The sequence below is a fragment of the Carassius carassius genome, chromosome 25, assembly GCF_963082965.1.
Source record: "Carassius carassius chromosome 25, fCarCar2.1, whole genome shotgun sequence".
Classification (NCBI taxonomy): domain Eukaryota; kingdom Metazoa; phylum Chordata; class Actinopteri; order Cypriniformes; family Cyprinidae; genus Carassius; species Carassius carassius.
Window position 1 is genome coordinate 14674982 of NC_081779.1, and position 25784 is coordinate 14700765.

The following is a 25784-nucleotide window of genomic DNA, read 5'->3' on the forward strand; positions in this document are numbered from 1 at the left end:
ATCAAACTCAGACCATTTGAAACTTTCAGGTAAGTCAATGGTCTCAAACTCTCCTCTTAAATGATCTTAAACTAGTGCTGCATCTATAAATTCTATCTGCATCCCAGCTCAAGATGCTAAGCAGATGTTTGTAAATTACGGGGGAAAATTACAGCCCTTCATTCTCAAACTTCAAGAACCCTTCAACCTGACTTGTGAGTTATGCAGAGGCTGACGTCACACTTTCCGCAGACAGTCGTTTTCACCTCCCTCACTGCTTGTTGGAGACTAATTGCCTAAAAAAACATAAGGCAAGGTGGAAAAACAACATGACAAAACACATGGCTGATACATCCTGAAAAATATTTCACTGCCAGAGTGTTAAACCCCAGTACGCAAAGCCAAAAATGCTTTTGATAGTCACTCTGTATCAGAGTAACGCACAAACATATGAGAGCATATCATTACATAAACAAGTAAACGAGGAAGAAGATCAAGTGGCCAATCAGCTCTATATTGTCTCAGGCTCACATATATCACAGCTATGCTTTTATCAATGACAGTGCCTTATGGAGTGTGGTCTGTCTGTCTGTCAGTACCTATCCAGTCTCACTCCTAATAACTGTAAGTGGCCAGGGTGTAAGATTCGACAGAAAATGGGACAGGTTCATTTTTTTTTTTTTTTATTACAACTCTTCCATTTGCAGGGTGTTATGGCTATGTAGCTTTTCTAAGTCCAACAACTGAAACGCTCAAACAAGGGCAGGGTCCAAAAATAACACTTGCCAATGGCTAAACGGGAGTGAACATTTCGCGAGTCAATAAAATGGAACTGTTGTCCTTTATTTACTTTATTAAGAAATACTACAATGCAAGAGTAAAGCTATAAAATATCACCTCCATTTGCCCCTCTATATAGCATTGTGGAACAAATAAAATACATTAAAAAAAACACACACACATTTTTACAGCCAAATATGTAGTTATGGCATCTACCAACAGGACCATACTATCCAAACTGACCTCAGTACCTCAATAGCTGGTCAGACAATTTGAAAAATTCTATTCTCCCTTCAAAGAGAGAGCTTTTAAACAGAAGGAAATCACATTGGGTGAGTTTTCATGCACTTGCACGGATATCAATGTGTGCAGAGCAGACTGGAGGCTGATCAGATAGCAAAAACCTCCTGTGCCAGCTTAAACAAAGCTGCACTGCAGAGTCACAAAAACAGAGGGAGAGCTGATGAACAATTGCTAGTATCCTTTACATGAGACACTGACATTGACACTGCATCCTCTCTGTCTGTTAAGCCACATCCTAATGAGATAAAGGCATTCCATTAGTGTGGGTCGTGACATATCAGTCACTGGAAAGCAAACAGGTGCATTTGTTCCTCCCCATCATACTCACTAATGAAACTTCACAGCTTCAGAACATTATCCTTCAACAGACTGCACTCTTTTACACCAGAATGAGAACATCTTGTGTAATAAAAGTGATGCAAAGTCATTAGGAGACAGCGTGACTATTAATTGTTTTGCTATTTTTAAAATATACAATAATTTAGGTTTCCAAAGAGCTGAAGTGAAAAAAACTTAAAAAACTTAAAAAAGAAAGAAAAAACAAAACTCAAAGAGTGTAAGAGTGGGTGTTACAATTTGCTGTAAAATTACCTTTCTTTATTGACAGACATTCAGATGTGGCTTGACAAAATAAATCATAATAAACAAGTTTATTAATGCTTTGGGCACTATTTTCAAGTGTTTTTCAACAATTGTTGTTTATAATTGACTACAAAAGTTTTTTCATGGCACCTTATAGGTTTTACATCTATACATACCCTTCATCTAAGTAATGCCATTTAAATAATGCCCATTAGAGACACTAAAGAGGTGGGCATGTGCTCTGTCAAAGAAAGAGTCATGTGACCCATCAAAGAAGTGGCATCAGAGGGAGGCAGCAAGAGAGCAGGGAACTGCTATTTTAAATAAAGTCTGAGACATCATTATACAGTACACCATGTGATAAACAAAGGCCTTACCTTGACAGTGGCTGTCAAATTAAATGTAACTCAGCAAATCTGAAAAGGTCGCCTATACAGTTGTATAAATTCAGTTACAGTAAACTGAACATGAACATTTTTTTTTCCAATGGCTAAATCTGTAGAATTTGCATGAAAACTCATGGAAAGTTCACTGATTTTGATAACACACTGGATAGATATTACAACCCTGGATAGATATAAAAGACTTTTGCATATTTTGAAAAACGTATAGAACAAAGCATTAATAAACCTCTTTATTTAGACTTTTTAGCAAGCAACACCTGAATGGCTGTCAACAAAAAAATGATCCTGTATGGATATGGACTGAATACAACCCTACAGAGACCGTTTTAAAAGAATGGCTATGTACAAATGTAATCAGTTTGTGAAAAGAGTACTAAAACGATTAAAAACACAATTCAGAAATTCAAATAAATTCCATCATTTTTACATATGCACATGCCTATCATATAGTGATGAGTGAACTTCAGGATCTGGATCGCGCACCAATCCAGTCAGTGGTTTTCCACCCACCTTATACAGTTGTAGTGTTTGAAAGTGCTGGCAGCCTTCTGGCATTCTAAACACAGCTGGATGGCGCCCGGATAGTCCTCCTCCTGTAAAATTAAACACTCCATTTAACCTGAATATCTGTCAACATTTTTTTATTCTACAGGGCTAAAATGGAACAACTAAGCTAACAGTTTAGCGAGTATGTTAGATTTCTATCATTACCCTCACAATGACAGAGCAATCTCATATTACATTTGAAATTGATATTTCGAAGACATAAACAGACTAAACACCACTAGTGAGTGTGAGGGACAATGTCAATCCAAAGCATCTTTGTCCAGCTTATACATGTTCAGTTGTTTGCAAGTTCTTTTTTGGTTATCTTTTACATACAGGGTGGATTTGTGTTCTGTACATTTGGACAGATTTCTGTGCAAACTTACCTCAAGCATTTCACTAAGTCGAACATCAGTTCTTTGCTGCAAAAAAAGCAAAGAGAAGGACAGAGTGTCTGTGAAACTGGGCAGAAGGAAATTAACATGCATAGAGGACTAAAACTCGCTGTTTAGCCATTAACAATGTTGATGAAGTGATTACCAGAGTCTTTATGGTCCTCAAAGACTTCAACAATCCTGTCAACAGCTGTCGTCGTCTCTGATTGGCTAACAGCCCCAGACTGGCTTCAGTAAAGCCTTCTTTAGAAGAACGAAGCTGCCTGAAAGCAGAAATACAGCATTTGTGCCCTTTTCTACTGCTCACCGAAACTTTAAGCAATAGTTGGCCTAAGAATGAAAAAATTTATTCATTTCTGTATGTTGTCCTAAACCTGTTTGACTTTTCTTTTCAATGATTACAAAAACAAAAGAACTGTTTTTCCATGTTCTTTTTCAAAGAATTACAATATGAGGGAATTGAAGCATCAAAAGGACAAAAACATTAGCATATTACTATAGTCCATACAACTTGTGTGCCATATTCTAATTATTCTGAAGTCACAAGATAGCTTTTTGAGAGAAACATGAGAAATGTATGCTGTTATTTTCAGAAAACCTCAACATTATATCTGCAGTATAGTATTCTCCCATAGCAAACTGTGGCAGCAGTAAACTTTCTTTCTTCTTATTTCTGCCAATCAGAAATCAGTTATAACTGTCTGTCTTACAGAACTAATTGTATTATAGTATATCATACACATTATTACCTATAGTAAACATAACATTTTAGGATATTATATTACAGCATAAAAATTAGCAATGAGTTCTAGAAGCATTAAGTACCTTTAGCCTAAATATTGCATCTAAATATTGTTTTGCTATTGTCCTGCATTGTCCTTCCTTAAAGGTGCTGTATGTAGGATTGACCCGAGTAATTGAACTAGGTATTGCAGTCCAAATTCAAAATATTGAGAGGGTTTTTTTTTCCACCTGGCCCCTCCTCCTCAGACTTGACACACGCAGGTTGCCAGATTGACGACATCAACAGGAACGAGCGCACTTGACAATGAATGAATTTTAATGCGCTTTGTTTTCCCCCAATTGCCAACCAGGGGTGCCGAAATACAAACTGGCAGTCGGCGGGTTTCACAAACCAAAACAGAGACCGACATTTTGTCCCAGAACACACATTTTCAAAGGAGAATAACTGACTGTAGCATTGGTTTTCAGATAAACAAATATGTTAACTTAGCATGTTTCTTAAAAATCTGCAAACATAGTACGGTATTTGCTTTAGTAGTGTCAAAAACTTACATACAGGACCTTTAAAATTTAATTTTGTGTTTAATTTTCTCTCAAATTCCATACACTGTGATCATGCATTTGTAAGTGGGAAGTGAAGAGGTTGAAATTCATGAAGAAGTTATACATTTGATTCTTTCATGTCTCAAGGATTTGTTCTGATTGATCTAGTTCACAAGTTCAACTCGCTGATAAATCTGAAATGAATGATGTAAATCTCTTGCATGTCTGTTTCTCACACAAAGCTAACGTGCGACTTCAGAAACCTTGGAACAGTGCAATTTTTTATCCTACATTTATGCACTTTTGTTTTATTTTTGAAACCTGAAAACTCCTGTCGGCATTTGAGTAAATTTTCTCTATTTTTTCGTCCCACTGAGGTAAACAAGTCAATTTTAAACAACATATGGGTGAAAAATGATAACACAGCTTTCATTTATTAGCTGTACTATTCCTTTAAACCTGATTTGCAAAAGTTCCTGACCTTCGTGCATTAGTGCAGATGACTGCAGCCAGCTGCAAGTTGGTCTGCAGAGATGTCACTCTCTCGAGCTCCTACAACACAACAATGATTTTCAAGTTTTATGACAGTTTATCCAAAGCATTAGACAAACACTACTTTGGCATCCTTTTAAGTAGACAAGACAAATGAGACAAAGGCTAAAACCTTCCTTCCATATATCAGGATATTACCTCTCACGGATAACTGTGATTCTAACCTATATGATTATTGGGTTCAGACCAGAGATGTTCTCTTCTATTAGTCTATTAGTTCTATTTTTTTCAGGCCTGTTAGGAACAATGAAGCAAGAGAGACGATAATAGTGGCAAGGTTTTTAGTATAGGAATGAGAAAAGCAGCACAATGAGAAAGAACACGCTCCCTAAGCCCACACTGACATGAACTAACAGACAGTTGCCAGGTTTTTCTCATGCAAGGGCCTCCCTTCACAGCATTCTGGGTTTTTGATGAGCGCAGCTGTCGCAGCCTGAGGTGAGCTCACACTGAGTGACCCAGTCGTTCGACGCACATTAGGTCGGCCCAACAAAGAGCCAGCCTTCAACACTGAAACTTCATCCCAGTGTCACGTTAAAGACCATTTTTTGGCCAAAGAATATGAGGTGGACATAACTGATTCCACAGAGAAAGCAGCAGAAACAGTGGCTCCTTATGCTAGTCATATCAAGGAGAACCATTCATTTTTCAGAAGACTATCAAATACCCCAGAAGAATCCCGGAAGGCTTCAGGGAGATGAACAGACTGTATTGAGCTTTAAGTTGGGTGCCTGGAGAACATCCTGCATACTAAAGTACCATATAATAGATGACAACACAAACAGGAATAAAACAGTCTAGTGTTTGATTTTCCCTGCTGTTTAGTCTACTGACAAACACATGGAAGGCGTGAGAAAGGCGTGAGGGTGTCTTTGCTGGAGAAAACACAGGCTGGTCGTTTAGCCAGGCATCTGCAGAATAAATCTGTGTGATTTATTCAGAGGAATCTCTGTCTCTGTGAGACGGAGAGCTTTTGAAGTGCCCTTGGAGTTGCCCTCGCTAGAGCAGGAAGCTGAACCCAGCCATAGCTCCGCTGAGTCATCCGGTCCTTAAGGAATAGAATTGAATTAAGGAATCCAGTGGGCTTCGGAGCTCAAACAAGAGTGACTCACTGCCTCCACATACACACTGCAGCCAAACATGGTCGTCACTGTCCTGTTCTGAGAACTAAATCCCATTCTGCACACAAAAATGTGTTTAATCAAACCACATTCTATAATTAAATTCCCTCACAAATTAAATATAACCAAGACCAGTAGCGTGTTTAGGCCACACGCAATTTTTAGGGAGGACCCCGCAGAACGCGATTTCTACCAAAGGGGGCCCCCAGGGACCGCCCCTAAACTCTAAACATGCCCCTGACAAAGACATATAATTGCCAATGTCAGTCACTGCAATTTTGGAAGTAATTCATGCCCTGCAAAAGATACTTAACTCTTTCCCATTTTCACGAAAGATTAATGGCACCCACAATATTTTGTTTGTATGAATATCTGAACATGCAATGTGTCAATATCTGTTTAAAAAACTCAATTATTCTAGCTTCATGCACTCTTTATTTTTTATTTATTTTTTTATAAACACTTCAATCGGGGTAAGTTTCGTTATTAAAAAAGCAACATTTTAAACAAAAAGCCAAGAAAATCAGATTCAAGACCAGATTCAGAACGATGATCAAAACACAGCTTGAATAGATCCTATACAACTTCCTGGATCGTCATTTCATTCAGTAACATTAGGCAATTTACACATGCATCTGCTTACATATACAATCGCTTGTTTCTGCTTCTTCATAGTTTTTGATCCAGACATTAAATTCTATTTCAGAAGATAAAAAAATACTATTTCCAGTGAAAACACGGAAAGCCAGAAAGCTCCTTCAATTGCAGAGAAGCGTTATCTTAGTAATAATGGAAGATTCTGTCAATGGCAGGGAAGGAGTTAATCAGTATTTTGTTTTCCCAGAATTACACAAGCAATTTCAACTTAATTTAGCTTGTTTATTTATTTGTATTTTTTTATATTCCAGGTGATTCCTGAGGATGAAGATTTCCCATGCAGATTTCACAACGAGTTTAAGTTGGTCACACTAATTCAATGTACTGACCAACAGAAAGCAGCTTGGTTTGTAGGTCTTCAGCATGAGCTGTGCTTCATACATCGCTTCACTAGTAATAAACAATAGACCTTCTTGGTCAGGATGATATTTATAATGATAACTAACATTACATTTTTAATAACTGCTCTAATTTTAAGAGAACTGAGAAGTCCACACCACAGCTATAACATCAACAGACAGAGGAAAAAAAAATTTGGGAATCACTTCCAGTACGTTTTTTTTTTTTTTCTTTCTTTCTTTTTTTTCAGGTGATAAATGAAAAAAATAAATTAATTAAAAGCCAATCAGAATCCACCTGACTTTAAAGACTTCAACCATTTAAAGTAAAACTTACAATAAACAGAACATTGGTTTCTATGCTGATATCGTCAAAGTACAGCAAAGTTTGTGTGAAGTGATGTGATATGCTTCCTCTCATTGACTTTTTGTGTGAGAGGCACAAGAAAATGTATCACAAGATATCTAAAAGCATGGGCAGCCTATAATACAGCTCAAAAGCATGGCTGAAATCACATCTTATTATGAAAGACCTGGGACAAATGCAGGCTGCTGAGGTGTAAAATGGCTTGTGGCAAAACACCAGCAGAGTTAAAAGCTCTTCAAAAGGAGGAACACAAATAAGCACATTTTTCTATACATCCTTTTGGCAAGTTAATATCCGTTGTTTAAGACAGCAAGGATTTAAAAACAGCACTGACTCGTAGTTTTTGACTATCTAGGACTGGGATTTCAGAAGCGTACTCTTATTAGGGTTACAAGGCTGATCTAAAATTCAACATTCAAAACATCAGCATCAGCTAAAAGGAATTCGTTCAGTGATGTGAATGTATTTTATTCAACGTGCATCCTCAACATTGTATAAAAGCATCTAAGAAGGCATGAAAAATGTTATTGTCCTACTCAAGACGAATGCAAGAAGAATATCTAATGCTTTTTGTGTATACTTACAATGACTCAAGGGCAATTTGCTGTGACATGACTGTAGCAGTAATCTCTAAATGTTTTCTGTTCTGCTGTCCATCACAAAGACTGAGCTTGAGGTCATAAGATGAATATCTTCATTCCATTTTTAGATGAAGACGTGTGATAGGTCAAACATGCAGTTTCTAGGCCACCAGCATCACCAAAAGGAACTGTCTACAGTATAACTGTATTTCTCCCATTGTGACATTGTGACTGAGATGGGCTGTAGAATTTGAAACCAAATTTGAACAGCAATTTGAACTCAGTTTGGTTCTCTTATGTTAAACAAGGCATTATCAAGACAAAAACTGACTATTGCATCCATCAGTGAAGATGATGCATCATTCAATCACTGAGGCTTCATCAAAAGTGGGGGCATCTAACACACCAAACAATTCCATCCACACATCGAGTGTGAGGTGGAAATCCTGGCACAGGATCAAAGCCAAGCATTTCAAGCTGTGAATATCTTTAAGAGAGGTTTCAAAGTGATCCAAAGTGATCCACTTTCAAAGGGATTCACAGTGATTTTTTTTAAGGATGTGAGAGAAACCAGCGGCAAGAGGACACAGAGCATTGGTCTTCTACTTTGATCCCAAATTGCTTGGAAATATTCATTTGAGATAAAAATGACACGGTTCAGCCTGATCTGCAAAAAACACTGCATAAATCTTATTTTAACAAATACATATTTAGAGAGTTTAACGGTTTAATCACCAAGGAAACTAGGATGCGGTTGCAGTCGTCATGAAACAGATGTCAAGGTTAGTATGAGGCACTTACAGTGGAATTGAATGGGAACCATTTTTGGAGGATTTATAAGCAGAAATAAGAAGTTAATAATTTTATGAAAGCACTTACATTAATTCTGGTGTTAAAACTAGTGTATAATTTGAGCTGTAAAGCAATCAATTTTCATTTCTTTTAGACGGGTTTCTGCAGGTTAGGTACATTTACAACTTAAGACCTTTTTAAAATTAAGTACTTAAAGATAACACATTTATATGATCAATGTAAATGGCTAGGGAGCAGACATTGAGCTGTATTAATAACACTTTTAAGTTTGAAAATACAACTTTCAACAGGTCTTTTCATTACTTCTTAGTTTATTTTTTTTTTAGTTTTAACAGCTCAGCTCTCAACCCATAGAGTAAAAAAAAAATCAGAAAACAAGATCTTCATAAGTTTATTTTGCTTCCAAATTCAACAATGTTTAGATTTTCGTACTGAAAACAAGACAGAAATAATGAGGAAGATATCAATTTTTTGCAGAGCATGCAACATTTAATGCCATGACTTTATGAATATAAGACTTTCTGCTCTGATTTAGGATCTTTTAAGGCTTTAATTTGTGGAAGGGCAAAAACATGCCATAAATACTGTAAATCTGTTTCCCTGACCTTGATGAAAAAGGAACGGTAATATGCTGACTGATTTTATCCTGCAGACCCATTTTTCCCAGATGTGCCAGGCTGCTTACCTTAACATAGGAAGGCTGTTTCTCCAAAATGAGGTCTGCCACTTTTTTAGAAACCTGTAAGATGAGAACACAAGCTAAAGGTTAACAGCTGTGCAACCTGTCCAAGACTACATAATCGGCTTGTGCATTTAACACCTCTTTTTAATCATTTTACGCCATTAGCGGAGGCTTTAAAAGTAGTAAAATAACAACAACAAAAACATAACACTTGAGACCTTAAATTGAATTGAAGTCTATTTTAGGCTTTTCATGTCTTCCACACCTGCAACAATGACTCTATAACAATATAATAAATGTTTTCTCAGGGCATTCAAACATTCAGTGGGTAATAATGGCTCCACGTAAGGTCAAGTCATAAATATAAGGCACACTGTGGCACGCTTCGATCGATATGTGCGTCACATGTTGGGGCTGTCAGGGACGAGAGGGCGGGACGGCTGTGAAGTGTTGGAGTGTCGTGAGATCTGAACAGATGGCAGACTCAGCTGAGCAGTGGCGTATGTTAGCAGATCTCAATGTGCGAAAAGCTGAGACCGACTGGCAGGAGAGCTCTGGGTAGTGTGTGTGTGTGTGTGTGTGTGTGTGTGTGTGTGTGTGTGTGCGTGTGTGTGTGATAAAGACAACTGAAAGAAACATTTTCAAGAGCACCTCAACTTGCTCTTACATATGCATCAGCTCTTGGCTCTTAAAGGAATAGTTCCCCAAAAATGACAATTCTGTCATCATTTACTCACCCTCATGTTCTAAACCTGCATTATATTCATAACAGAAAATATTCTGAAGAATAAGCCTGAACGATGAACATAAATGAATTCCAAAACTGACTTTTATTACAAAAAATATATATTTTGTGTTTCCACAGAAGAACGAATCAGACCAGGGTTATTACGGTTCACTAAAATAAACAAACCATTAAAAAATTGCTACTTAATAAATGTTAACTGAAATAAAATGTATAATAGAAGGGGTCCTATAATCCTTTTTCACTTTAGTTCAACCCATGACTCGTAGCCCATGACTTTAGTTTAGTTAGTTAGTGAGTAATGATGCTGTTCAAGCATAAAACATCTGCAAGGTTACAAAGTTCAAAGTCCACTCAAAAAAAAGAGATATTCTCTATTCTCTACTCTACATATTTCATAAGGAGAGGTTTCATCAAAACATGAGCTAAACAAGTCATTTGAGATACAGGGAAGAAAGGTGCTGCAATAATAACAAAAAAAATAATAATAATATATTATAATAATAATTTGGAACAAACAAGCATGAAAATCTATTCTAGTACACTTCAAAAACTAAATCAAGACTTTGTAAAAAGACAAATATATATATATAAAAATAATACAAGTTACAAACGTACACAAAAGATACAAATAAATGACAAAAACTTTCACTAAAATGATATTTAAAAAATGTATAATAGTATCTCATTATACTAAAATAACACTGATACAGGGTTAAGAGTGTGAGTAAATGACAGAATTGACATTCTTGGTGAACGATACATTTAAGCCACATTTTTCTAACCAATTATTAAAATCACAAGCTGTAAAAACTGAAAGATAGAATGTTATTGATGCCAAGCAAACCTGTAATTTATCTATGGAATAAGTAAAGGCATTTTGACATTCTGTAAGATGACCTCATGATTATCACATCTGGGATTTTCACAAAGCTCACTGCTCCACCAATTGGTCATTCATTTTTGTAAAAGGCCCCACAGGACGGATCGATGCCAGAATGAGAAAACAAGCTGTGAGGAGCCTTCCAGTGAGCTTTTTCCCAAAATGACATGACAGAGACTTTAAAAGCAGGTGCCCAACACACTCTGTCTGACTTCGATAGGCCAAACACGAAGGCAACCAGCCAAAGCTGTCAGTCAGCGAGGCACAAGACTCTCTGTATGCCTTCTCGCAGCCAACTGTGAGTGATTCCTGCATGGGTAATAACTCTAATTAGAAATCTATTAACCAGTGCTTGCACCAGAGCAGTAAACAGCCTGTAATTTTCTCTACCGCTGGTTCTACAAATCCATAATACAGCGGGAGGACCTGCATTCTAATTCAGACTAACTAACAATTCAACCTTATTTTTCAATTAGGACAATTTATCTTAAGGACATAAACAAATATTACTTAATTCAATTCATCATTAATATTGTTCATTTCAGCTAATGACTACAAGCAAAGACTTCTCCCTATTCATCTAATCAGCTAAAACAGCATTAGATTTAATTAGGACTGGGAAGAAAAACTCCATTAGACAGTACAGTGAATACAAAGGCTAGCAGTAAACAAGATATCTGTTGGGCCCTGGTCAATAGGTTTCCATTCATTTCATTCAAGTGAATCGATTGACATTCACTGCCAGATACAACAAACAATAAAATGTACATTTAAAAAGCATGCATTTAAGAATTAAATCACATGAATCCTTATGAGTTGTTAAATAAGTTGTTAAAAACTTGTAAAGTTTTTAAAGCTGTGAAAATTGGGAAGGCTGCTGGGCCTGATGGCATTACTCCGCGTGTCTTAAGGGCATGTTGTAGTCAACTTGCATCTGTTTTTACTGATCTCTTTAACCTGCCACTCTCTTTGTGTATGGTTCCGAATTGTTTTAAAAAATCTATAATAATTCCACAACTGCCACCTGTATGAATGATTTTAGACCTGTAGCCTTGACTTCTGTGATAATGAAGTGCTTTGAACTGCTTGTGAAATCATATATTAACAACTGCATTCCTGTCTTCACTGATCCATTACAATTTGCATACAGATCAAATAGAGCTGTGGACGATGCTGTATCATTGGTTTTACATTCTGCACTTCAACATCTAGAGGGTAGGGATACGTATGTCAGGATGCTGTTTGTTGATTATAGCAGTGCCTTCAATACCATCAGACCTTCCAGTTTAATACCTAAGCTGTTAGACCTGGGCCTCTGTACTTCCATCTGCAGGTGGATACAGGACTTTCTAACAGGCCGTTCTCAGACAGTTAGAGTAGGCACTACATACTCAGCCCCAATAGTGTTAAATACCGGAGCACCTCAAGGCTGCTGTCTTAGTCCTTTATTATATAGTCTGTATACTTATGACTGTATTGCAAAATATCCCACAAATAGTATTGTGAAATTTGCAGACGATACTACAGTGGTAGGACTTATTGAAACTGCCTATAGGGATGAGGTGAGTAATTTGATCATGTGGTGCCGAAGAAATAATCTGTCCCTGAATGTGGGGAAAACTAAGGAGGTCATCATAGATTTTAGAAGAAATAAACCCACACATACACCTGTCTACATCAATAACTCTGCAGTAGAAATTGTTAATAATTTTAAGTTTTTAGGCATTCATATTTCAGACTCCCTTTCATGGTCTTTCCACATCACCTGTGCCATTAAGAAGGCACACCAGAGGCTTTACTTCTTGAGGTGTCTTAAGAAATATGGTATGTCACTAAATATTTTTACAAATTTTACTGTTGTACAATTGAGAGTATACTGACAGGTAATATTACAGTGTGGCTTGGAAGGGCTACTTCAAGTGAATTGAATCTTCTGACAAAGGTGGTTAAAACTGCATCAAAAATTATTGGTGTCCCACTGGATTTACTACAGGATATTTATTGGAAACGCAGCACTGGGAAGGCACTGAGTATTATACAGGATGTTAGTCATCCGGCACATAGTCTCTTCTCCCAACTCCCATCAGGGAGACGTTGGCAGAGCACCCCAACACGACGTCACGTTTTAGGGACAGTTTTTATCCACAGGCTGTAAGGCTACTGAACGATAGTGTAAGAGGAAGGAGGGCTGAGGTTTGAGTGAATGTTTTTAAATTTCTTTTTATTCTATTCTATTCTATCTTATTTATTGACTGGTGCTGAGAGAGTGCTAAGGCACATTGTATTTCATTGCTGTGGTACTCTGTACGAATATGCATATGACAATAAAACTGAAACTTGAAACTTGAATATGAAACTGGGGTAATTTCTGCCATGTTAAAAAACTAATTTCTCTCCCACTGACCCATCAAATCCACAATAACCTAGTACATCTGCCAACGAAATATTCAGAGACTGTGCATATGGGCATTCCAGAGAGAGCCATCTCCAAAATCATTTCAGATGGGCTGAGAGAGAAAACGCATCATTACTATTAATAAGGCCACGTTCTCTTATGTAAATGACACTGGAGAAGCTTGCATAAATCATGAATTAAATACCACACCATGTGAGCGAGCGTGAGAATTAATGGCATTCAGCAGGAAGTTCACCTCACACAGCTCCTCCTGTGATGCCTGCAGCTGTTTGTCATGACCCAGGATCAGCATTTGTGGACAGGACCCCCCCCCCACCGGTGACCCGAGGGCTGCTGCACTGCCAGTAAATGGTCTACCCATGGCAGGCCACAGCAGATAGCATCAGACGGATTCATTGGGTACCCCCAAGGATTCAGAGGACCGTATCTTTTACCCTAAAGCCGATAAGACAGCTGTGCGTAAGCAAGCATCTTAAGCCAGAAACAACCAAGACAGAGGATGACATTCCTCTTTCCATTTTTTCTCTAAGGCTGCAGCCAGCAGTGAACTGTGTATCACCCAGGATCAAGACAGAATGTGCTCACGTGTTCACAAGCATGCTACACCATGCATTGGGAAGTGGTAAAAACACATAAATAAAACTGTGACGTTTGCAGTAGGATTAGATAAATAAGTATTGAAAAAAAAAAAACTTAAAAAGAAATATGACATTTGCACTAGGGTTGTGCGGATAGACGATAGAATCTTGTATCGATGATAGTCAGAGATATCAATGATAGCAGATGTCTCTGTCGATAGTGAAGATGATATTGGGCTCATTCTCCTATTAATGTATTAAATTATAATAATAATAATTACTATTATTATTTTTATCAGGCAGTCTATTATATTTCGGCTATCAAATAGAAAACGAGGAGTTGGTGTCCACATTTAATGGCTGCTACACGGCAATGCGCTCTTCTCATTCATGAGAGATTAACTCTTTCTTGACTTACAAATAAAGTAAAGACAAAATAATACCAAGTGAGAACCACTATGGATGATAAGTTCACTCTGCCACCTTGTTATTATTTTCATGCACACCGCACAACAATGCGAAGCATGCAAAATACATCGTTTTGGCCGTTACAAAGTCTCCATCCACAAACAGACATACATCGTCTGCAGATATAAGGTATTTCATTGCACTTTAACAAGTAATCTGAAAGACCTATATATGCACAATATTTTAAATGAGCCCTCACTAACTGAGTTTAATGCCACAGTTATGTTAGAATGAATCTCATTCTTGTTTCTGTGGCGGTGCGTCGGTCTCGTCATGAGGCGCGTGGTCTGGAGCGTTGGATGACTGATGCATCCATTCAATTCAACTTTACTCCAAATATATGAACTTGCCTGTTTTGAAGACTTTATATTTAACGTGTTCGTTTATGTCCAATATTAGTGTTAAACTGTTGGACTTAAAATTAAATTTACTATTGATTTTCACCGTTGACTGACTTTGCAGAACATTTAGAATGATAACTTCCATGCGCCAAATTTGTCACAGGATGCGCGATATGACATTGGCGTCCGACTATATTTGAACTAGCTGTTTTAAATACAGTATTTTTATATTTAAATTAGTTTATCAGTATGTTTGAAAGTATATTTTTTCGATTATTGGTGATTCATAGGCTCTCTCTCGCGCACCTGCGCGGTTTAAAACACCAAATAGCTATGCTGTGACAAGAACAAAGAGTCTCTCTCTTGCTCCACCCATGCACGATAATATTGTGTATCGTCGATCTCATGGGCTGACGATATGACCATATCGCCCAACACTAATTTGAACATTGTTTCACTTTTTATTATAATTATTTCAATTTGTCAAGTGCCTGAAAATTCCCTTAACACTTTATTCTTCATTTTCAAAATGTACATGTATTTTTTTTTTCTAAAACTGTAAGTGCTTGGTCTAACGTGCAAAAAAGTTTTTCCAAAGCTCAGTGGGGAAAAAAGTCTGTTCAGACATGCACATGGCAAAAGTTCTTAATTTATATTTCTTTTTTTTCCATTGTTCAAATTTCATGTTAAAGGGTTTTGTATAAAAAAAAGTGTTTTATATTGATTTTAGTCTGATTGATGAGTTTTAAGATAAATACAATTTGTTTTTATACAGTTGTGCTTCTTCATTAGTAACAATGTCAAATACTAACTATTAGCTTTTATGAGAGGAAACTAAACTGAACTGAACTGAACTCAAATCATCATGTCAAGTCACAAAGTCTTGTCATACAATTATTTTATTAATATATGACCCATAAACAAAACAGTATCAGTTATGATGCAACAGCAGCCGGTCATGTCATATGTTTCCAAAATGAATGCTGCAAACATCTTTTGAGAGAGTGAGGTAATGTATCTTTTAAAGACTTCTCTGCATGTAATACTTACAGCTGCTTGTTGTCTCTTCAGCTTATCTCTGTACTCCTCAAGCTCCAGAAGGTCCAAATCCGGTGGGAGTTTCTATTGGGCAAACATACACAAATACAGATTTAAAAAAAAAACATTTATTTATTCTTACTGTAAGTTCATGAGTTTAACCACTGTGGCAGAGATCCCTCACACAGGCACAGCCAAATCATCTCCAACTCTGAAGAGCTCCATAAACAACAGTAGCTGAACAGCTCAAACTAAATTTTACTTGAGACGCAGCCCAATTTTATTTTAGAGGAATAAACAAATAATACCCAATGCCCCATGCTCAAACAAAGAAACAATGAAAACTCAAAAGTCTGGACTCGGATAAGAGTAGTTACTTGCCTCTTGGCTGTAATTGTCATTCAATGCAGATTTTTCAATGCACTAACAAATCTAATTAGATTTCATATTTGCGAGACGTGAATAATCCATCAGTCAGCTTTGGCTGCAACCTGTGCAAAGGCCATGTTTTTTTTATGCATATATATATAATGTCTAATATATATATCTATATATATATATATCTTACCTCATACCTATTCTTAACAGCTACTTTACACTAGTTTATTAAAGGCAAAAGTCTTAGTTAATAAAATTTGTTAATTCTGAGAATTGGTCCCCAAAGTAAAGTGTGACCCAAAAAAAATTAATAAATCCCCTTCATTTTTTTAAATTGCTAAACATCTTACAGATTCTGCAAATGGTGTGAAAGATAATACACACCTCAAGCTCGTATTGCACCATGTCAAAGGAGTCACTGGAGAAGTACACTTCCTCTATGCTATCAATGATTTCCTGTTCTGCCTGTGGATCCGTGGGCTGTTCTCTCAGTTCCCTCAGTTCCTCCTGTGGGGAGAAAAAGAGAAATAAGAATGATTACTGGCAGGAAAATCTCACTACTTTTGGGACACCATTGTGGGGAAGCTTGCCGTGCACCTAAAAACAGGGTTTGAATATTGATTATTTCTAACATCTGGCTTGTTGCCAAGCCGAGTGCAAAGATTAAGTGGTCTTAGCACCCATCCCTGAGGAACACCCTTCATGAACCTTAATGAGGATCAGTGCAGGAGAATCAATTTCACTAAAACAGCTTGAAGAAACAAAGTCGTCCTCTTTTCTTCGAAGAGGGGTGCCGAGAGGCTCATTACAAATGATTCACATGACGTGATGCAATGTGGTTTAAACAGCTCCATGACGAAGACACAGTAAATTATGCCGCGTTTCCACCGCAGGAACTTTACCCAGGAACTAGGGACTTTGGGCTGGTACTCGGTGTGTTTCCACCGTAGGAACCAGGAACTAAAATTTCTGGGTAAATAAATGCACCTCAGAAAGTCCCTGCTGGCGAGGTGGTACTTTTTCAAAGTTCTTGAACTTTCGGGGGCGGGACTTGGGCGCTAAACATGCTGATTGTTTGAGTTCACGCAGCATTGGTTGAATTCAACCATCATTTATTCGGATCAACATTTTCAAAATATTACTGTTATTGTGTCATGAAATGTAATTTTAAAAGTATTTCAGGCGAGAATGTAAAGTCTGAACTACCGAGGATGCACGTCCAAAATCAGCGTACTTTGTATTGAGAAACGCACACAGACCTATGTCACCAGTCTATTTGCCTAATCTTCCCGGTACTTTACACCGTGGTGGAAACGCAGAAAGCAACAGGTCTGGGGGAAAAAAAGTTCCTGGGAAAAAAAGTTCCTGGTACAAATGTTCCGGGTAATTTCGGTGGAAACGCGGTATTACAAGTACAGATGTGGAGGCAATGTTTAAAAACCCTTCAATTACAGCCAAAAATAAATAAATAAATAAATAAAAATCACAGAAAGCATTCCAAATCAATAAACCACTTATTCATGTTTGACACTACTGAAAGAACTCAGAGTAGGACATTTGGTAATATATGAAGGCTCTTCCTATAAAGTGTTCCTGTAGCTCAAGTGGTAGAGCATTGTGTTAGCAAGCAAGCACAAGGTTGGGGGTTCGATTCCCCGGGAACACATGATAGGTAAAAATTGTTAGCCAAAATGCACTGTAAGTCGCTTTGGATAAAGGCGTCTGCTAAATGCATAAATTTGATTTAATTTAATAAAGGCTGCAATGTGATGTCATTGAGATAGAAGCTGAGGAATGATTTGGCCTGAAATACTTTAATCACCTCAAAGACACATGATGCAGTGTGTATGCAGTGGAGTCTGATGTTGGCAGCGCTGTGATGGAGCGTGGGTGAACTCACTGAGGAACGGCACCAGCATCAGCATCAACAGGGGGTGGGGTGGTATGAGTCATTTTCCACTGGTACACGCACAGCAAGAACAAAAGACAAAATCCTTGGGCTCACTTGTTATCATTAGGTTTCAAAGACACCTTGAAATCATATCTGGACATTTGTGGCTATTAGTAAGTCTAATAGCTTTGAGGTCATCAATATATTTTAAGTGTACTCAGGGGCAGAGCGTCTGGGTATGCAGGGTATATGCAGGTGCATATAGGTCCGGGCAGATTTGTCCTTTCTCTCTCTCTCTTCCCCATTACACAGCTGCTGTTGCAGCCATTAAAATAGTTCAGTTTTGTTTTTTAATAGCAAAGTGGCTATATTTCTTTTTTTTTCTTTATTAAGTTAATTCAGAAATATGTTTGGATTTTTTTATTTTTTTTGTTAGAGTTTTTGTTTTTTAAAGTAACAACCAATCAGCCAATGGCAGACAGTGAGTTGATCACGTTTGACCAGTTTAGTCTTCTCAAATCAACATGATTTCCCTAAAATAAAATGTATACATTTAGGCTAAAACACTTAATGTATTTGACAGTATTTATTTAAACATTTAGCCTAGATAAATGTGCGCTATTAGACGCATATCCAATCGTTTGTGGAGAGTGGAAACTGAAACCATGAAACATGGAAGCACCAGTACGATCATTTGCATATTTTTTTTTGTGGAGTGGAAACTTTAAACTTAAGCCATCATTTTTTAATTTACAGACAAGACTAATACATCATTCGGTACTACTAAGGGTCTATTTATTTGTGTGTATTCATAATATCAACAAAACGTTGCACTTTTGTGAAATAAGGAGAACAAACAGGATGCGCTTTCTGTGGTCTCGGTCTTAAGTAGGGGCGCTTTATAAAAATTAAACGGAACTCAGTAAATAATTGCCTCACAGACATGATAAACATATATACAGAAAGCTTTAAATTACTACTTTAGACTCCAAAGTAAAAAGCGCTTTAATTTTGTAATCAGGAAAAGATGCATTTCTCTCTAAAGGTGCGTCCAATGAGGAGATGGCGAGTCAGGATTGTCAACTTCGCCACATTGACTCAGAAAACCCTAGTTTATTAATAATTAATTCAAATATCTCCTTACTATTTTTTTCTTTTCTTTTTTCTCTTGTTTGTTTTAGGGATAGGCGATATATCGCATGCGATTGTCACGCGCATTTCGTCAGTAAAGCCGGTTTCCTGATTAGCGGTAAATCTCCATCACCTGCTTTCAGATGGAATGCCATTTAATAGACAGAGCTGTAGATCACTGATAAGCTATGCAATATCGCATTCATTATAGCAGATTAATCGCCTTCGATAATGAACGCAATATTGCGTAGTGTGTCAGTTTGTTTTTTGGGCCGCCGTGCCAAGATTGTGTTTGCATGCAATACAAATAATACATTTGTGCAACCTTGAAAATAAAATAACAAATAAATAATATAATTTTATATATTGTGTGACGTTAATGTGACAATTACACATATTCTCTGCCAAAAAAAAGTGTTCCTTCCATCCTGTCATTCTTCACATTTCATGAGACATTCATTTTTTATTAAATTGTTCTAATTGTTTTACATGCATTCAAATATTTATTCATGTTTATTTTGTAATGCAAATATTAAAGAGGAAAATATTGATTCACATGCCGCTTGAACTAAGGTAAATATCTATCTCACTACAAATTTAAGAGTGTAAAAACAATGAATAGACATGTAACGTTATTTACTTCAGAAAAATCAACACATAAGGTTGTCCCTTTTATTGTTTTTAAATATTTTTGCATTTCAAATAACTTGCTTATTTTTTAACTAATTCTGTAAAACTGTGTACATCTTTAAACTACCGTAGAGTTTAGTATAAAATATTTTTCACTTTTTTACTTTTCACAGAAAATCTACAGCAAACAATTTGTTTCAGTACTACAGGTGTTTAAGAAAGACCTGCAGTGATTTTGGTGCCTTGAAGAGTCTGAGTCGAAAATAACAGCTTTTTTTTACCTAAATTTTTATAGTTCATGACTGAAAACATTTTGTAACATGATTTTGATGTGCCATTTACATGGTAATGCAATGTCTGATTTTAAAATGGGTTTTAAAGGATGAATTTTGAGATTTTATGTTTTCAAGTGATATATAACTTCTGATGATTTCTAAAATGTGATAGAGAAAAAGGCAACGAGGAAGTCTTTTTTTTAAACAAAGGTCAAAACTCATTTTGTAATGTAGATTTCTGAGGGTGCACTCTTGTCATAAATTAATCTATTACTTTTCCTAATAATTTTTAACAAAAAAATATTGGTAAAATATATATTTGGGAGTCTTAGACCTTTCCAACGATATATAGTTTGTCAAGATTAGATTAGATTTGATTGTAATATAGTATAGTCAACGTAGGCGTCCCGTATACGGGACGGGGTGACAGTTAACAGGTTAAGCAAAAAGCGGAAACTATGTTGACTTTATAACATTTTCTTTACTGAAATCTAGGTAAGTGCATGAGCAACTGTCTGTCGGTACTAATAAAAAAAAAAAAACATTCAAAAACAACTTATCTGATTGATTGAATTTGCAAGTTAGTACCACAGGCAGAATAAAAAGGGCCTATATAGTGAATCCCTCACCTAAATCTCACCATTAAAACAGAATGCTTAAGATGGCGCTGTGGATAAAGTCATGCATCACACGAGATAAGGATCGGTTCTTTAGCATATGTTGCATAGATTCTTGAGTTAGCTTTAAAAACATTATTGATGAAACATCAGTTTTTTTAAAAAAAAAAGGACGTCACATCACTTTTAATTAACTTTTTAATTCTTTCCACTTTCCTGCAGATCTGCAATTTTTTTACTTTTACATGTCTTCATTTAATAGAAATTTTATATGAATATGTGAAAGCCCCTTTTAACCAGCTTTCTTAAATAGCAACAAACTAGGTGAGAATGAAAAGTTTTGCAACAAATTAAGTGTGAATGAAGTCTACGATTCGATTGGATGAGATAACAAAACATCAATCAATTCCCACCCAAACGGTCACTTAAAAAAAAAAAAAAAAACCCGCCACTCTAATTAAAATGATCACCAAGCCTTTGTTCAATTATCTTTCCATCCCATGTAGACTTCCAATGTTTACCAAAATTAACACCTCTCATCCTTTTATTCCCTGTGCACAGACGGAGACAAATGTGAGTCTATTTGCACATAAAAGTGTGACTCGATGTGCTATACATCAATCAGAGCTTAGAGGAGTGAACTGATGAAGGGTTACTGAATGCTGCTGATCAAACGCAGGAGAGAGTATGATTTAGAATCAGATTAAAAATAACAATGAGCTTTTGTTCACGTGGACTGAGATGAGAGAGAAGAGACAGACAGCTACAGCTAAATCTGCTACAGGACCTGAGTGAACCCTACTTACACTGCTTTGTACTCTGTCCCTGCTCCAGCTTTTATCTGTGAGATTTTACAAATAACAGACCACATTAAAAATAATCAAATTCTTCCAGATTGCAATATGAAATGGGAGGGAGAGAAAGTTGCTGATTATGAATTTATACGTGGTTGTAACCTCCAAAAGTACACCCACGCTTTAGAATGAGTCTTATGAATAATATTTTACACATTACAATTTGTGTAATACTGTATGATGATGGTAATGACGACATTAGTCTAATGACGTAAACAAACTGTATAAAATGTTCATCAATTTTCACAGCAATTCTTCAAGGGGCATTGAAAGACTGCTTGATAATGCCTTTATTATGTGAATATAGTGCCATCTAGAGGACATGAGAGATTGTGCAGGAAAAAAAGTTTTCTGGCCACACAAACATCCCAAAAGAATTTTTTTTCAATTTTTATATCCCATTATTTGGCAAGTTAAAATTACAAACCTCAAAGCACAAATCCATACAGCAGAAATGACAGGACATCCGTCAAGCACACAAGTCCCAAAATGAACACTAGCCAAGAACTAAATTTGAGTAATAGCTGGCGTTAAAAAATAAAATAGTCACTAGCCAGTTGGCTTGTGACATTGTAAAAAAACACATGGTTTATATCATAATATAAAAGTGATATCTGAACCTCATGTGTTTTATCTGACACAGACAGATATATGGTCCACTAAATAAACTCGGCACCTGTCACACATCTTTAAAAATCTTCATCCCCTCTCATGTTTTAAAATGTGTTGATTCCTGTATACATATACACTACTGTGCAAAAGTCTTAGGCCACTGTATTTTTTTTTTTTTTTTTTTTTAATGGTTTTCAGCCAGTTATCTCTCTATTTTTTGCTGTAGTGTGTCAGACGGAAAAATCAGTTTACATTTCCAAACATTTCTTTTGCCATTGCTTGTAATAATTCAGTGAGATTTTTGTCTGGCAACAGCTAGTGCTCCACACAGAGATCTGATCTCTCACCATCATCCGGTCTGTCTGGAATGACATGAAGAACCAGAAAAAAAAACTGAGACAGACTAAATCTGGAAGAACTATGGCAACATCTCCAAGATGCTTTAAGAAACCTTTTTCTCTGAGCTATAAAATACAAATCACGTTTGTTAAAGACAAAAAGTAAAAATGCTGGAAAACTAAAATCTTAAATACTGAAGGAGAGAGAAAATCCTTCTTGTGATGTCCTGAACTGAACAATAAGATGGAAATATCTTGTTTACTTGTTAAAAAACTGTTAAAATATGGGATGCTAGGATGCAGGATGCTCTCCTAGAATTGTAACTTGAAAATGATAACCTGCAGACATGGACTTCGAAAACAAAGTCTATTTTTCCTGCACACAATCCTCATTAATGACACAGAAGCATTTGGAAGCTATATTAAGGGCTAATCCATCTTTTTCCTGTACACGCTATGGACAGAGCGCTCATTTCAATAATCAAACACTTTCTCAGTGCCTCAGTCGTTTCAGGAACATTTCAAAAGTGTTGGAACAAATCCCACCAGGGATAGAAGCCAGATGGTTCTGAAAATCATTTGCTGAAGAACGTCTAACATTAAAAAAAAAAAAAAAAAAAAAGATAGAATAACAATAAACACTCTCCAACAGTGGGAATGAGTCTCCTTGATTTCGGTTACATATGTCTGCAATAACCAGGGACTAAAAGTAAAATAAAAATTCTGCGCTGCATTTGAGAGTGTACAGAGCACTAAAATGACCTCAGAAACCTACAGCCAGAACATCTGAAAGGGGCCTCATCACAGAACGTCCTGCTGATTTAATGGACATGAGAGGTAGCGCTAGAACTAATGCACTGGACCATGACCAACTTCCATCTCACTCAATGAAGCTCAGAATATCACTCAGTGGCACTGCTGCACTGAGGCTCAGCCAAAGTCTGATTCACTTTTTTTATAATCTCTCCTTTATTTCTAAATATTTCTGAAACGTGAATATAAAGGCATGTCTGATTATCTCTTTAATATATGAAATGTCATTTCACAAAGCTCAACATAAGATGCATTTATTCTAGGGATGCTCATATTGCCAGTTTAACCGTTAACTGAAAGTAAGAATCAGTTAAAAGGTTTAATTTCTTTTTGCTGCATGGTGAATGGAGAAGAAAAAAAAAATGCTACATGTATTTGTTAACTCATGGGTGCGTGTTGACACATGCAGCGTGCCTACAGACATATTTCGTTGAGCAACCACTTGCTTCACCTTTACTTAGATAACTGATGTAATATATGCAACACAATTGTAATATTGGATACATGTTTATCAGAGTGAATCCGTGAATGTATTAAAAATCTGAATGGATTATAGTCTAGAAAGTAGGGCTGCACGATTAATCGCATGCGATTCATCTGCGATTATGAACGCAATATTGCGTAGCTTGTCAGCGAACTACGGCTCTGTCTATTAAGTGCTGCTCCATTTGAAAGCAGGTGATGGACATTTACTGCTAATCAGAGAACCGGCTTTACCAACAAGACACGCGTGACAATCGCATGCGATTAATCGTGCAGCCCTACTAGAAAGACACCAAGAGGAACGAGAGCACTAGACAATGAATGAAATGAAACGTGCTGAGTTCTCCGCCAACTGGCAACCCGGTGCCGAAATACAATTGGATAAACTGGCAGTTGGCGGGTTTCACAAACCAAAACAGAGACCGACATTCCAGCCCAGAACGCACATTTTCAAAGAATAACTGAGCATTGTTTTTCAGATATACAAATATGTTAACTTGTTAGCATGTTTCTTAAATATCTGCAAACATATTATGGCATATTTATGCTTTAGTAGAGTCAAAAACCTTTGACTTAAAAGTAATCAAAGAGGCTTTACACTACACAATTAATCTCTTATTTACATCATGTATACACTTTGTTTTTTGAAAGAGTACAGGTTAGGTTTGAAAACACAAACTGATGCATTAGTCACCTTGCTGGGGGACCTGAAGCTCTCCACAGGGCTCATGTCAACCACACTCTCCTGGGGACTCTTCAGACCCTGGCAGAGAAAAGAAGCATTAAACTATAAATATTAGGCAGTGATATTTGGAGAAAGGGGTGTTGGGATCCTTAAACCAGTAAATCAATCTTTCAAATGCATCCAAATATGACATTCCTAATGCAAGGGACCCAATATATTAAGACCCAATTTATACTGTTATAAATGTGTGTAAAACATTATTTGGAAAATATGTAGTTTATATTAATTAAATATATATATATATATATATATATATATATATATATATATATATATATATATATATATATATATATATATATATATATATATATATATATATTTCTGGGGTACCCAGAAATTAAAATGCAGGATCTTCTTTAATGGTTCAAACACTGATGAATAGAATAAGCAGACACAAACTGATTTTAATTATTCAAAATTCATTAAAAATTATAAAGCTTGTTTTTTATAGAGATAAAGGGTTCATTTTCTGCTCTTAAGGTCCCATTCACCAAGATAGCTACTCCTTTACCCCCACTCTTGAATTTATACATTTACTTTAACGATCCCGCCCTAAGCCTGCTTTACTCTAAAATATATCACAATATATAAATCAATTTCGCCATTACTTCTGTTACATGAATAAGTTTGCTTAGCAAAGAAGGACGCTTTCTTATTAATCAAAAATCAAAATGGCAAGATGCAATCGAGATTTGCCTTTGTTACATTTAAATGGACATACTAATAAATAATAGAGTTTCGTTGGACTCTGACTCAGCTGGATTCGAACCCAAAACTACAAGCAAGAGGACGTATTCTTCCCTTGATGTTAACAACACACTGCCTACGTTTATAGTTTTAACATCAATTTATAACAGGTTTTAAAAGGGATTTCTTTAAAAAATTATAACAATAAAATAAACAAACTCTATTAAGTAACTGTACATGTAACGTTAAGCTTCATTAACTCTGAAAATATTAAGCTACTGTCCAAGAGCTCACCATTATCTTTTTATTTATCATTCAGATATTTCCTGTAATTATCCCATATGCACTGATTTAATGCGTTATGATACAATGAATAAATGTGCAGATCTGAGAAAATATAATCAGTTTTTCTGTTAGTTTCTATTTTAGCTAACGTAGCAGGCTAGCTTAATAAAAATGCTTCCGGATTCG

The 25784-nt window shown here is 36.4% G+C and overlaps 1 protein-coding gene across 2 annotated transcripts in view; it reads right to left on the bottom strand.

Annotated features, from left to right (window-relative positions):
* Positions 1 to 25784, bottom strand: part of LOC132104279 (syndetin-like) — a 143416-nt gene that overhangs the window by 117434 nt on the left and 198 nt on the right. For both annotated transcript variants that reach the window (XM_059509635.1, XM_059509634.1), the window contains exons 2-9: positions 24573 to 24641; positions 16619 to 16741; positions 15869 to 15940; positions 9391 to 9444; positions 4758 to 4828; positions 3135 to 3252; positions 2981 to 3016; positions 2559 to 2641 (exon numbers count right to left, since the gene is read on the bottom strand). In XM_059509635.1, coding sequence (XP_059365618.1) covers positions 2559 to 2641; positions 2981 to 3016; positions 3135 to 3252; positions 4758 to 4828; positions 9391 to 9444; positions 15869 to 15940; positions 16619 to 16741; positions 24573 to 24641 — 626 coding nt within the window. The remainder of the gene's footprint in view (positions 1 to 2558; positions 2642 to 2980; positions 3017 to 3134; positions 3253 to 4757; positions 4829 to 9390; positions 9445 to 15868; positions 15941 to 16618; positions 16742 to 24572; positions 24642 to 25784) is intronic.